This window comes from Echeneis naucrates, chromosome 16, assembly GCF_900963305.1.
Source record: "Echeneis naucrates chromosome 16, fEcheNa1.1, whole genome shotgun sequence".
NCBI classification, from domain to species: domain Eukaryota; kingdom Metazoa; phylum Chordata; class Actinopteri; order Carangiformes; family Echeneidae; genus Echeneis; species Echeneis naucrates.
In genome coordinates, this window is record NC_042526.1 from 6,739,676 (window position 1) to 6,752,586 (window position 12,911).

At 41.8% G+C, this 12,911-nt stretch overlaps 1 protein-coding gene across 2 annotated transcripts in view; it reads left to right on the forward strand.

The window, feature by feature from the left end:
* dusp8a (dual specificity phosphatase 8a) overlaps nt 1–12,911 on the forward strand; it is a 38,256-nt gene that overhangs the window by 5,535 nt on the left and 19,810 nt on the right. For both annotated transcript variants that reach the window (XM_029523133.1, XM_029523134.1), the window contains exons 2-3: nt 420–837; nt 9,030–9,168. In XM_029523133.1, coding sequence (XP_029378993.1) covers nt 601–837; nt 9,030–9,168 — 376 coding nt within the window. In that variant the 5' untranslated portion in view covers nt 420–600. The remainder of the gene's footprint in view (nt 1–419; nt 838–9,029; nt 9,169–12,911) is intronic.

Sequence of the window (12,911 nt, forward strand, 5' to 3'; positions counted from 1 at the left end):
CTTTTAAGTCTTTAAATATCTTGTTTTATTCCATGTTTAGCATTGTGGCTATTTTAAAATGCAAGGTGTTCAAAGTCCGCTAATAAAAGATGAAACAAACGAACAAAAATACATCATGTACTGAATTTTGGTTTGGAAATTTCTGCGTATTTAATCTGTCATTTTGTCTGTAAGAGATGGGTTTGAATTGTTTTGTTCTTTGCACTGGCATGATTTGACTGAACCTCAGTATTCGACATGATCATGCCCTTGGTGTCTGATCATCAGCTGAGCACTGACAGTGACAGTTTTGAATGCCACAGCCAGCCAATAATAGCATTGCAATAAACCACTGAATGCCAGCCAGGCAGTGTGACTGTATTTTAACTCTAAGATTTTCTTCCTTTTCTTCTTCTGTCCTTACCTTTTCTTTTCTGCAGGCACCATGGATCTCTCAGCGCCTGCTCCAGTGGCAGCCCTCCTCTACTGACCTCACCTCCTTCTTCTCCCCATCTCTTCCTCCATCTTTTCCCCCTTTCATTTTCCCCTCTACCTCGTCACCCAAACTTTTACTACCCACACGTCTGTGACCCAGGGTTACCACTCAGCCCCTCCTACATCATGGCAGGGGAGAAAGGGCCCACTAAGCGAAGCACCATGGACATCAAGCGGCTGGCGAGCCTGATTCAGAGAGGAACAGGCCGCTTACTGGTGATTGACAGCAGAACCTTTTCTGAGTACAATGCATCACATGTGCAAGGTGCAGTCAACGTTTGCTGCTCCAAGTTGGTGAAGAGGCGACTGCAGCAGGACAAAGTGTCGGTCACAGAGCTGCTGCAACCCAACGGCAAGGTGAAGGTGAGTTAAAGCTCAGTGCATCTGGCAGGTAATGCTTTTTGGAACAGTATATTGTGATGCAAGTGATTACAGAGCCTTTTTATCTTAATCTTATCTGTATGGCAAGCTTCCACCTTGCTGCTAAGAGTATGACAACAGCTAGAGAGCTTCAGAACTTGTTTTGCTTTCTGACAAACCTGTAGAGGTGGCAGGTAAAAATGACAATATTCATAAAGGGCATAATGAAATAATTATCAATTTATGTCCTATAAAATCCCATAAATTGCATGAAAGGCCTTTGCATTCAAACTCAAGTTTAAATCTTAAGTCTTAATCTTAAATCTTAAATCTTAAGTATTCAACTTAAAAAAATGCATGCATGCCAAGAAATATTTGTGAATTTACAAGATTTTCCTCCGAGAGACAAAGAATAACCAGGGGTGTCTTCTTGCAAATGAGGATGGGGAAGTTCGCTCAAATACAGCATGTTGAGACAAGTCAGTGAAATCTCAGTGAAGCAGGAGAATGATCTTCTATCATGCATGTACAGTAGTATACAGTAGATGCAGTGAGTTGGAATATTCAGATCTCAAATCCCATTTTCAAAATCAGCAAGTGTTCCCATTGCTGAAGTGTCCTTGAACAAGATTCCCCATACCCCATCTGTTTTTCACAACATTACCAACAACTTGACGTACCCCTGTGGTTCTGGATGGGGCTTCTCTGTGCTAGCCCATGCCTGCCCCACATCAGCCCATGCTATATTTGGCGGACAGGCTGGCTTACTGTAGGTTTGTTGCTTATCAGTGGCCCTGAAATTGGATCCTCCCGTTTTCCATGACTTCTCCTCTGAATATGACAGCCTTTTTTCCATGGCCTGTCCACCCGTGGCATGCTGACTCCTATATTTTTAGTCACTGTGTGAAACTGAAGGCAGTTTAAGATGGGCGGGTGTGGGGATGGGGGCGGCCGTTTTTGTGTTATATGTATGTTGTGCCACCATGCCGTACTGTATGTGTGCACACTTCACCCAACAGTTTTGCTTGACTGCAAAAAAACAAAACAAAAACACAAAGATGTTGATGTTGCAGAAGAAGTTCTCTTTTCTGACTGTACTCATGCTCCAATTTTTAGGTATTTCCGAAATGTTTAACAATGATAGGCCCAACACAATAAAACGCTGATCCATGGTAGTCAGTGACACATAAAAGGGGATTTAATGGGCTCGAATGTCAGCCTATAAAATGCTATTGTACTTGTTTTTGTTGCTTTACTTCCTTGATCTCCAGAGCCTGACCTGTCAGTCATCTCATTCTGTTAAACCTGCTTGTGAGAGTGAATTATGACCTGCTTTACACCTTGTCAACTGTATCAGTCCTGGAGCTGTGGCTAACAAATGGACTCTGTATTTCCAGCTGCTACATAGCTAAAGAACTTTAATCACCAAAAACACACCCTGCCCATGAAATGGCAAATAATTATATATTATTGCTTAAGATTATTGCTTTGCTGCTCCTTTTGGATTGCAGTTGGCGCTTTTAGGTGACTGACAATTTCCACATGGTCAGATGGTAAACTGGATAAGAACTGTGGATTATTGTTACTTTCTTGAGTCTAATGACCTTCGGTTCAGCTAATAGTGTCTGTAAAATTGCTACATTGACCAAGAGTCTTGTGCCTGCTATTTCTCACAGACTCTGTTATTCCAATTAGCTTTAATTCAGCTTTACTGCAAAGGCTTCTGGCAGTCAAAACTACATGCCATTCTTCTCACCCAAAATGTACCACTGTTAGCTGGACAAGAGTCCTGTGTAATACATCGTGTATTAATCCATTCTGCCACCCTGAGTTACGTGCACCTGGATACAAAAGAAGCTACTAAGCCTTAATGCCAAATGGGAGATCCTGCATCTGAGAATGTGTGACTCACCCCACCAGAAGATCCAGTTTAGCACAGAGAATGGTTTTATTTTGGGTTGTGATGATGCATGACCGACTCTCTGAGTCTACAGATTTAGACAGAAAAAAGAACAGCAAAAGAAAAGCTGATGAGAATGAAAAACCTGGACTATGCAGGGACTGTTGGGTCCATGTCTGAAGGAAGGCACTGTGGTTGGCAGAACTCACACTGTGGCACTCTGAGCTTCTTCCTGATTTCTCTCACTTTCAGATTCATGACAGCTTTATCTCACTGTCCGTCTGTCTCCCCGCAAGTGTAGCCTCTGGCTTCCCAACACTGACCTATTCCTTCATCATTTATTCCTGTTTCCTCTCCTCTTCCTCTCCATGCTTGCAGTTGGCCCGTGGCTGCTTTGTTAATATCCATTCCCCACCCCCAGTAAAGAGGATAAGGCTTGCGATTAATGCTAGGCTGGATAAAGCTGGAACTAGCCGGGTGAGAGAGGAGGGCCTGACAGACCCAGACTCTTTTGTTATTGGTTAAGCATGACATCATCCCTTTTGTGTGGCCACTGGCAGGCCGCGGGCTGGGCACGTGCAGACTGGCTGCATGGTGTGAAAGCCGGCTCCCAAACAACCCCTTGAACACACACACACACACATCATGCTCTCTACCCCCCACATGGCTCTGAGCATCGCCAGGAGCACTGCCTCAGCCAGCCAAGACAGCAAAGGACACTATTGTGACTCTTTGTTGGGGATGTGAATGCAGGAAGCGGGAGAGCAGTACTGAGGGTATTCATGGATGGGTTGCTGCCTCCACCTCCTCCCCGACTGCCTCCCACCTCACATCCCATTGAGCATTAATAGCCTGCATCCCTCAAGGCGCTGTACTCACCCGCTTTCATAGAAACTCCCAACATTTCCGTTAAATTATCTGAATGAACATCTCTTACCAGCACAGCAGCAATCGAAATGGTGTTCACTTTTTTCTCCCTTTTGCATCCCATCCCTTCATAACCAGCCTCATGGTATTGGTCATTAGGATGCAGTAGGTGAGAGAGCTGTAGTACTCTGCTGGGAGAGGGATGGCAAAGGCTTAGTTGGGATTGGGGCTTCCTCATGCCTTTTCTGTCAGATGGGAGGGTGGGCGGCTGGTTTCTTGGCTTAATTTTGGCTAATCCTTGCTGCTGTTACCGGGACAGCTGCCCAGGCAAACCTGACAGATGGACCAGAGGTTTTCGCTACCAGCAATCAGACCTTGGGAATCACCCTTCCCTCTGTATGAAGACAAGGTGGTCGGACCTCTAATGAATCGGACCCAGATTAATAGAGGGAATACAGTATATAATTGTTTATTTGTAGTTTGTTTGTAATTGTTTTCCCAAAATGTCATTTGGGAAAACAAGATGTTTATTGGATCTGCAATAACAGCCATCAGCAATCAGCCTGATACATGAATCATTATTAAAGGAGACTTCATTTTGGGTGGGGGGCATGGTTTGGTTTTTTGAGCAGAAGAATTCAGTAAACTGGCTTACAGAACACTAATCAAAACTAAACAATTTTTGAAAAGGACATACCGTAATCATGTAGGTCAGCTTTTTGAAGCACTCTTTCATTTATTAGACACAATACTATGATTCCGTCTTTTCTGGTTTAAGTGACTACAAATGGAAAATCAAAGTCTAACCCGAAGCTGAAATTATTTTGTGTTATGTTGAAGCACCAGTCACAGGGCAATGACGAGAATGTTGATGAGTTATGTTTTTGGAAAACACAACTGTCATTTTCATAATTGTATTGTTCTGAGTACAGACGTTTCCAGTAGCTAACTGTGCAATATTTCAAAACTGAGAACATTTGATGTGTCATCTTGATACTAGCAGCATAACTGTAAATGTAGTTGATGACTCACTACATGAATTGTTTCCTGATTACCCAGAAGGCAAACTCAGGGAATTTTTCAAGTCTTTCATTCGAAATTTTCCTTTTCCTCAATTCAAACAAAGCTCTGTAGCTGGCGTGCTTTTTCTACAGAGTCAGATGTTGTGTGTTTGCTGTGATGAGATCACGGCATGAATCACAATTTTCTTCTTATAAACATACAGCAATCTATGTCATCCTGAATATACATACGTGTGTGTGTGTGTGTGTATGTGTGTATGCATATGTGTGTCTTCATGATCCTCTGACATTCAGCAGTGTGAATGTGTGACCAGATCAGGTGACCATATTTGTGGATGTGATGACCTCACAGGCACAAAGGCATTAGGGACTTTCACCACCAGCTTCATCTTTACATCCTCTTTACGTCTGGCACAAACAAACAAACACACACATACACATATGGTTACAATATTGTATTTCACCAGCCCATAAACTTAACCTAAATCCTCAACATAAAGCTGAGCCTGTACCCAAAGCCATAACTCTAGCACTAGTTTCTATTTGGTCCTCATAAAGACGGAAGCACAGGAACTTTATAACACGCTCATCACACCTACTAAGGAATACATGGAAGTGGCAGCTGCCAGTGCCAGTCAATGACATCATCTGGGCCAGGGGTGGTATCGCTGCAGAGAGTTGTTTATGTGGCACTGAGTGGCACAGTCTTAAACTGCCAGGACAGGTCACTGTCTGTTGCAAGAGGTCCCCTATCAGAACATCATGTACTTTATGCAGTGTCAGGTAAGCTGTGTAAAAAAAAAAAAAAAAAGAAAGAAAAAAAAAGACTAATATCAAAATACACACTGTATTCTTCTCCCAGGGTCCATTCAGCTGTACATTCATAGCCATAACATAGCCTTAGCCAATAGTCCTGTTAGTCCAACGCAGTTCATACTGCAATGGACCTGTTTTCTGTGGGACATCCCATAGAGCACAAACTGAGAGGACCTGGACTGCACTTCAAGAATGTGGGCCCATATTTCGACTGTTTGTGCTGATGTTGTGTCACAGGGCAGTTAGCACACAAACACACATATTGTCCTGCTCAACACTGACCTTGTAATTGGTCAGTAGCTCTGCTCAGGTCAGGGAAAACCATGTTTCATTTTCTTACACAAGCACTTAAAGTCCACCAAGGCCACGTCTTCCGAGATATCTTTTGTTGCGAACTTACCAATCATTTATGTTTCATGGTGTTTGAATGTGTCTGTGTTTGTGTACAAAAGAAGAGCATTGACAGTAAAGCCAAGGCTTCATGTGCCAGACCTTCATTTTCCTCCCACTCCTTTCATATTTTGTAACAGGGGGTTATTTCAAAAGCTTAAACAGAGACTTCTGTCTGTTGCACAAGACTTGCATTTTTTTTCCATATTTTCTGTCCATCTATTGAAATAATCATCAAAAGTTAAAATATTCACATAATTTCACCCGTGTCTTACTTGATTAGTACTATTCCTTGTTCCTCATACTTTCTTCCTTTCTCCTTTTGCAAATGACAGGAGAAAAAATTGCCTTGCCCCCTTGTGACTGCTTCTTGTATTTTGTGCTAGTGACACGCCAGCCTTCAGGTCCTTCATGGGACGATTGGTTGCAGCAGGATTGTAGCATTTGGTCTGTCAGTGCCAACTTATTCCCCTCCGGCCTGCAACCTTTTCCTTGATCCCCCTCGTAGGCTCGCACCACCCCCCCTTCCTTCTTTTACCTATTTGTCCATCCCTGTTACGCTCTTCTGCCTTTATTCTCTCTACCAGTAGCATTCCTTGTTTACCTGCAGTGTGAATGCGTCAGAGCGCCTTGGCCAGTACAGTAGTAGTAGTGGTGATGCTGTAGCACTGCAGAGGGGTGAGCGATCTGTACTGCTGCTGCAGTCTGACAGCCAGCCTCACACTCCCCTGGGTCGTTGACCTCTAACACTGCAGCAAACTCATGTACATCACATACTGAGCAGGATATATAGCAAGGGCTCATCTTTCATATATAATGTAAAGCATATAGTTATAGTATAGTTGATGTCTTAGCATCTGTACTATCATTCATACTCTACTAATACAGGCTGCCAATAACAAGCTACTTTTTCTGAAGCAGAAATGCTTTCTGAATGCATTAAAAGGGGATGAGAAGAGCTGAAATTTCATCCAGCTGGCTGAAGCAATGAATGAATCAAAGTTTTCCAAGTGCACTTTGGAGTCTCCAGATGAATCCAGGTTAAACAATATTTCAACTTTTAACTGCTTCTTTTTCTTTGATGTTCTTTAAAGCTGAGTTTAGTAACTGCTCGTTATTTTGGTGTCAACACCATATTGTAAACCCATTAACCCAATACAGTGCTCATTAAAGCACTTCTACAGATACAGATATACAGAACACAACACACATTGTAATAAGGAGGGAGAAATGGCTTACTGTTTTGTTACACCTGAATGCATCACACAGTCACACTTGTCTGACAGTGAGTAAAAGATTTATTAACTTAATTAAATACTCTATACTTCAACAGTTATGTTATATTTTCATCCTAATGGCGCTGTTGCACTGAAAGAAAATAAAAACATGAGACTGTGCTGTGTAGTATGTGTGTGTATTTTTGCATGTAATAATGCAAATGAATCCTCATGCATTGAGATGACGATCCCAAATTAGATTTGATCCCATTAGGATCATTAGCCAAAATTATCCAGGGTTAGTGAAAATGGGATGTTTTAGGCATTTCAAGCAAAAAAAAAAAAATGAGCTGTGAAGTTGAATATGTTAGCAGGAGTTATATCATTTGTGCTATAGACATATATAGACTAACACTAACACTAACCCTAAAAGCAAGGACAGATGCTCACATTACGATGGCACTGCTTTGATTTATTTTACAAATACATTATTACAGTCACTGGACTCTGATTGCACTGTTTTATTTGATTATATCTCTGATTTGATTGCATCTTTATCTGATTGCATTTAAATTCAACAGCAGAGAAATGATAAACAATAGGATAGAGACATTCGCAATGACATGCGTCTTTCTCATATTAAATCTGCAGATCAGATTTTCTGCTGCAGCTTCTCATGCTTTCGTGGCATATCAGTGTTTGATGCGGGCAAGCTCAGCTAAGCTAGGTTTTATTGGTCCAGACTTACTTTGTCCTGTACAGATTACCTGCATGGCTGTCTGCCAAGGCACCCTGCTGCTGCTGCTGCAGCTGCTGTAAGCAGAAACATAATCAGACACACTATGCGCACTGTGCAGCAGTGTACACTGTGAGCTATCATCATGAGCGTCGCCTTTCAGCATACAGAGAATGAAGGCACTGAGAAGCACTTGAGAAAATGTAATTTTGCCTTGAAGCTCCATGGCACATTTTAGATGATTGTGTCCTGTATGATGAGGCAAACAAAGAAATGGAGAGGGATGTCCTGTCTCCTTCTCATTTCCCTCCACCTCTTTTTTTTTTTTTCCAACACTAACTGACGCTTTTGCCTGCCTCAGTTTTCTCTTCTTGCTTTTCTTCTTTATTTCCCTTTTGCATCTTTCCCTGTCTCCTTCTTATCTTCCCCAGTCATCGTACCCCACTACCCCCACCCTTTCTGTCCATCCCTTCCGCCTTCCCTCTCGCCCTCCATCCTCCACCCCTCTCTCTCTCATCCTGTCCAGTGGCAGTTCAATGATGCAGTGATTCATAGCTGCAGTAGGCGCTGCCTGATGGTCATGTGACCAAAGCCTGCCTGACAACATGGGAAACAACACACAGCCTGGTTGGATTGTGTGCATCAGCACATGCTGACACTCTAATCAAAAACTAACACAAACTGGCGCATGCTCATGTCTGGGCCAAACCAAATCACAAAAACATCACCACTCAGATGCATTGATTAGTATCAACACTCTTCAAAATGTAGCCAGCTTTTATGATTTTACTTACATCACCCCGCCATTACAACAAAGACTCAGCATTCAGCATTACTTGCACAATAAATATTAGTTATAATTACATGGTGCAACACTCAGCCTTCATACATTATTTATCCTATTTTCATAAGTTCCTCCTGCTTATTGTTAGATAGATAGATAGATACTTTATTTATCCCAGACTGGGAAATTGCATCGGTAAAGCCACAGTTTTTCTTGTCACATCTGAGTTTGTTTGTCTTTGTAGCCGCTTTCTGGTGTTTAAAAGAGCTGCATAGCACTCCAAGTATTTGGAGAAATTATCCCATGGTCCCATGGTTGAAAATGATATCCTTATGACACCTTTGGTGCAAATGACAAATAATATTGCCTAATTCTTTCTTCCTTGTTTGTGTGAGTGCTTGACATATTTTCCACAATTCTAATGAACTTGTTTCTGTTCCCTGTTGTTAATCCTTTTGTGCAGGTGGAGCTGGGCAGGAAGCAGGAAGTGGTGGTTTATGACCAGAGCTCCAAAGAGGCAGGGCATCTGTCCAAAGACGGCTTTGTGCACATTCTCATGGGAAAGTTGGAGGGCACCTTCTACAAAGTCTCTCTGCTCACCGGTATGGAAGTGTGTATGCTTGTGCGTGTGGAACATGTTAGAGTGTGATGATGGTGTAATGTGAGTCGACAGTGTTCCTCTTGTTCCAGAATGAATGGGGGAAAAAACATCTTATAAATTTGACTACATTTCTTTGGTCCTGTATACGTCACTCTTCCATCATTGAAAAGCAAGCAGGCGTGTGGCACCTCATGCCGGTGTAATTACCTGTCGTGGCAGAGTTTGGTCAGCAGATGTTGCTCATGAGCACAACACAGTGTTGCTCTCCCCAGTGATGTTGTACTGTAGCAGTTGTTCCTCATTTCTTAGCCAGCAGTTGTCAGACCTTTACAGGTTCATAGGTAGCTGTAGAGGGAGGAGGGAGTATAAATTCATGCTTTCTGGATACAAAGCCTCTCTGATGACTCTTTGATGTTTAAGCTTCCCCAAAGTCTTTCTCCTACCCAGCAGCACTGAAATACAGCTGAAGCTTAACTTTAATCCTATGGCCTTATTTACTACAGTTATTATCCTGTCATAGTGTCCACTAAGCACACTAAGACTTATAATTGAGCCCCAGCAAGACTGTTAATAGCCTCGTTGAGTTAATAACATCTCAATTGCAGTGGCTACAGCTTTTAAGGGATACCATTGCACACACATCCACTAGCAGAGGCGAATGAATCCAGCCCAAATGTGTCAGCAAAGAAAGGCGTACGTAATCTGCCTCAGTCAGGATTGAATATAAGAAGGCAGAGACATGCTGCTCGGGCAAATCTCTGCCCTCCACTCTGTATCCACACATGCCTGTTCTTTTTCTCCTTCTTCCCCTCCATCAGGAGATCAGCACTTTTTCCTGAGTCATTCATAGATGCTGTGGATTGCCCAAAAGCACCCAGGCTCCACAAATAGTCTCAGCCACAGAGACGTACTGAGCACATGCTTATGATGGAAATATCCGAACATACTGTATCTCACATACAGACATACATGCACACACCGATAGCTAGGATTTTCTTCCTCAGCTTTTTTTGATCAGACATCATAGCCTTCTTAGTGAAAGACCCCTTATCAGCGATTACCTCTTCTTCGTCTTTTATCAGTCTTCACAGTTCGCACTTACTCAGTGTCTTCAGGAGAGGAGGAAAAAAAAGGATTTTTTTTTTTTTTTTCTCCATTTCTGTCCCTGCGTTTCTGCTGTTTCCACGACAACAGTGGCAGAAAATATCCCCCAGAAGGAATCAACCAATGGCATTGGTTGTTGTTTAGGTGGTTGTATTATTGAGGTCAGTGGAGCCAGCAGCCAGAGTCTCTGCATACTTGATGCGTACATGTGTATGAGTCTGTTTGGGAGGGCAGATGGTTTTGCATGTGCATGGAAGCATGCATCTGTGCATTATCATGTGGATGAGTTCTGCAGGATCTGTGTGTGTGACACAGCAGAGTTTTAGAGAAATTATGTGTTTTACAAGAACAGGAAATGGTTTAAAAGAATTTACTCGGGCTTTTGTGTGGTTATTGCTTGAATTGTTTCGATTAACAAGATGTGGTCCTAATTAGAAAATAATGAGTCAGTGCACAACAATTAGACTTGTTGTGCATCTTTCAATCATGACTGGCAAGAATTCTCTGGTTCCAGTTAATTATTTATGATCATTATCTGTTTTGTGGCCTCGTAATTGAATATTTTAAGTTTTAGACTATTTTATGGGACAAAAATAAATTAAAAAGGAACCAAATGATACACAAATACATGCATAGATGAAGCCATTCTTTTATTCTGCTCTCACTTTCTCCCTCTTTCCCCTCATTTTTGTTTTAATTGGCTTTACTCACTCATCACAGTCTTAAAGTTTCAGCATACTTTAAAATTGCTAAAAGTAATCCTCCCTGCCTCTATCTCGCTCTCTCTCTCTCACTATCTTTCCTCCTCTGCTCTCCCTCAGTCTGCTGCCCTCTTTTCCACCTCCCCCTCTGCCCCTCAAAGGAGCCTCTGATTTATGATGCTAATAACTCCTGCGATGACTTCATATCTGACTGACAACCTCATGCATAGAGACCACACACACGCACAGTACACATTGTAACATTGTTTCAAATCAAGTGAGGATTAATGTGGAGGTTTAAGGAAGAAAAGTCAAATGGTGAGATGAAAAGACAAAGACACAATCTCGAGATATAGATTTACAAAAACAGGTCTGTGTTTTCCATGTTTTAAAGCAAAATTTTAGTTACTTAGACCTCCCTTAAACTAGGAGAATCAATTGATTAGTAGATTGGCAGATAAGCAGCTTAGATTACATGCTGCACCATTTAAGTGCATGTATTGGGAAGGTCCAAAAACAATTAGTAACTACTCCTGAGTATCCTCCTCATTCACCAATAATCAATGTCTGTCAATACATGTAAGTGGTAGAAAGATGATGTCATGGAACAAGCAGGGCCCCAGTAGATCCTTTTCTGAATGAGACAAGTTTTAGTTTTAAATATAGATTCACATCAGATGTGGAGTTGGTGGCAATTGGAAAGTCTTTATGTGTTTACCTGCACATGGTGAATTCATGAGTAAATAGTTTATGCATGTTTGCTTGTCCGCACATGTGTGCCAGTTGTATTTCTTCAGCAACTGTGCTAAACTGTTTGTGAGAATCGTTTCTCTCTCTCTCTCTCGCTCTCTCTCTCTGAGGACAACCATTTTTTTTACCACAGAAATGATCTCACCCAGTTGGAGCTCAAGCTGATGTGTGTTGCCTTTTTCAGAGTCCTGACTTTTTGTAGTATGTATTTGTGTGTTTAACTCTGTGTGTGTGGGTGTGTGTGTCTCTGTGTCTTTGTGTGTTTGTGTGTTGAGGAGAACATCAGCTGGTTTGAGCCAGCTGCCTCCCCAGTGGGTCTAAAGTTTGCATGTTTCCCACCAAGCTGCAGCACACAGCCAAACCAAAGACAACATTGCCTGCTAGCGTAAAGCTAGGTGGTATGTTAGCTGATGCCAATTACGTAGTTTTCTCATGCGCCACGTACGCTTTGATGTATCACCGCCAGGCTAAAATCTTTTGATGCTGGCATCTGAACCTCGGGTTCTAGCTTTAGTAGAGGAAATTGTGGTAATAGAGAAAAAAGGAAAAAGAGTGAAAAAAATAAAAGTGCATTTTATTCATATATCACACAATTTGTTGAACTTTTCTAAAAACTGACAGCTACAAGTTAGAAGCTAGAAATAAAAGAAATTAATGTGTAGGGACATGTAGTGTAGAGCAGGTGAGTTATCATCTAATCTTTGTCCATGTGAAGACGTGTGACTGTGTATGTGTGTGTGAAGTCTGCAGATGTTCAGGACTGCTCCTAATCTTTCAAAGTGCCATCTGCCAGTGTTTTTCGCAGGATTACTAAAGTGTCCCACCACTGGGTCAAAGAGACAGAGCAAAAGGAGAAAAAAGGGACACATGAGGAAATGAGATAGAGATGAGGGATGAGGGCACGTGTGGGATGTGAGCTGAAGGGCAGCATGTAGAGGACATCTGAGCTCAAGTAACTTATTAAGAACTACATTGTTCTTAAATATCAGTGCAGGAACAAGTTTGGTTTATCAACAAAATGATTTTAATAAATGCTTTATTGTTTAAGTACTTTTTTCTTTTCTCTGTTTAATGTCATCGCGGCACAATTCTACTTTTGGAAGGTGTTTAGCATCTTTCATAATTCTCATACATACATACAGTTATTATCACTATTATCATGTAGTAGTCAGTCACAAAAATGCTGCAT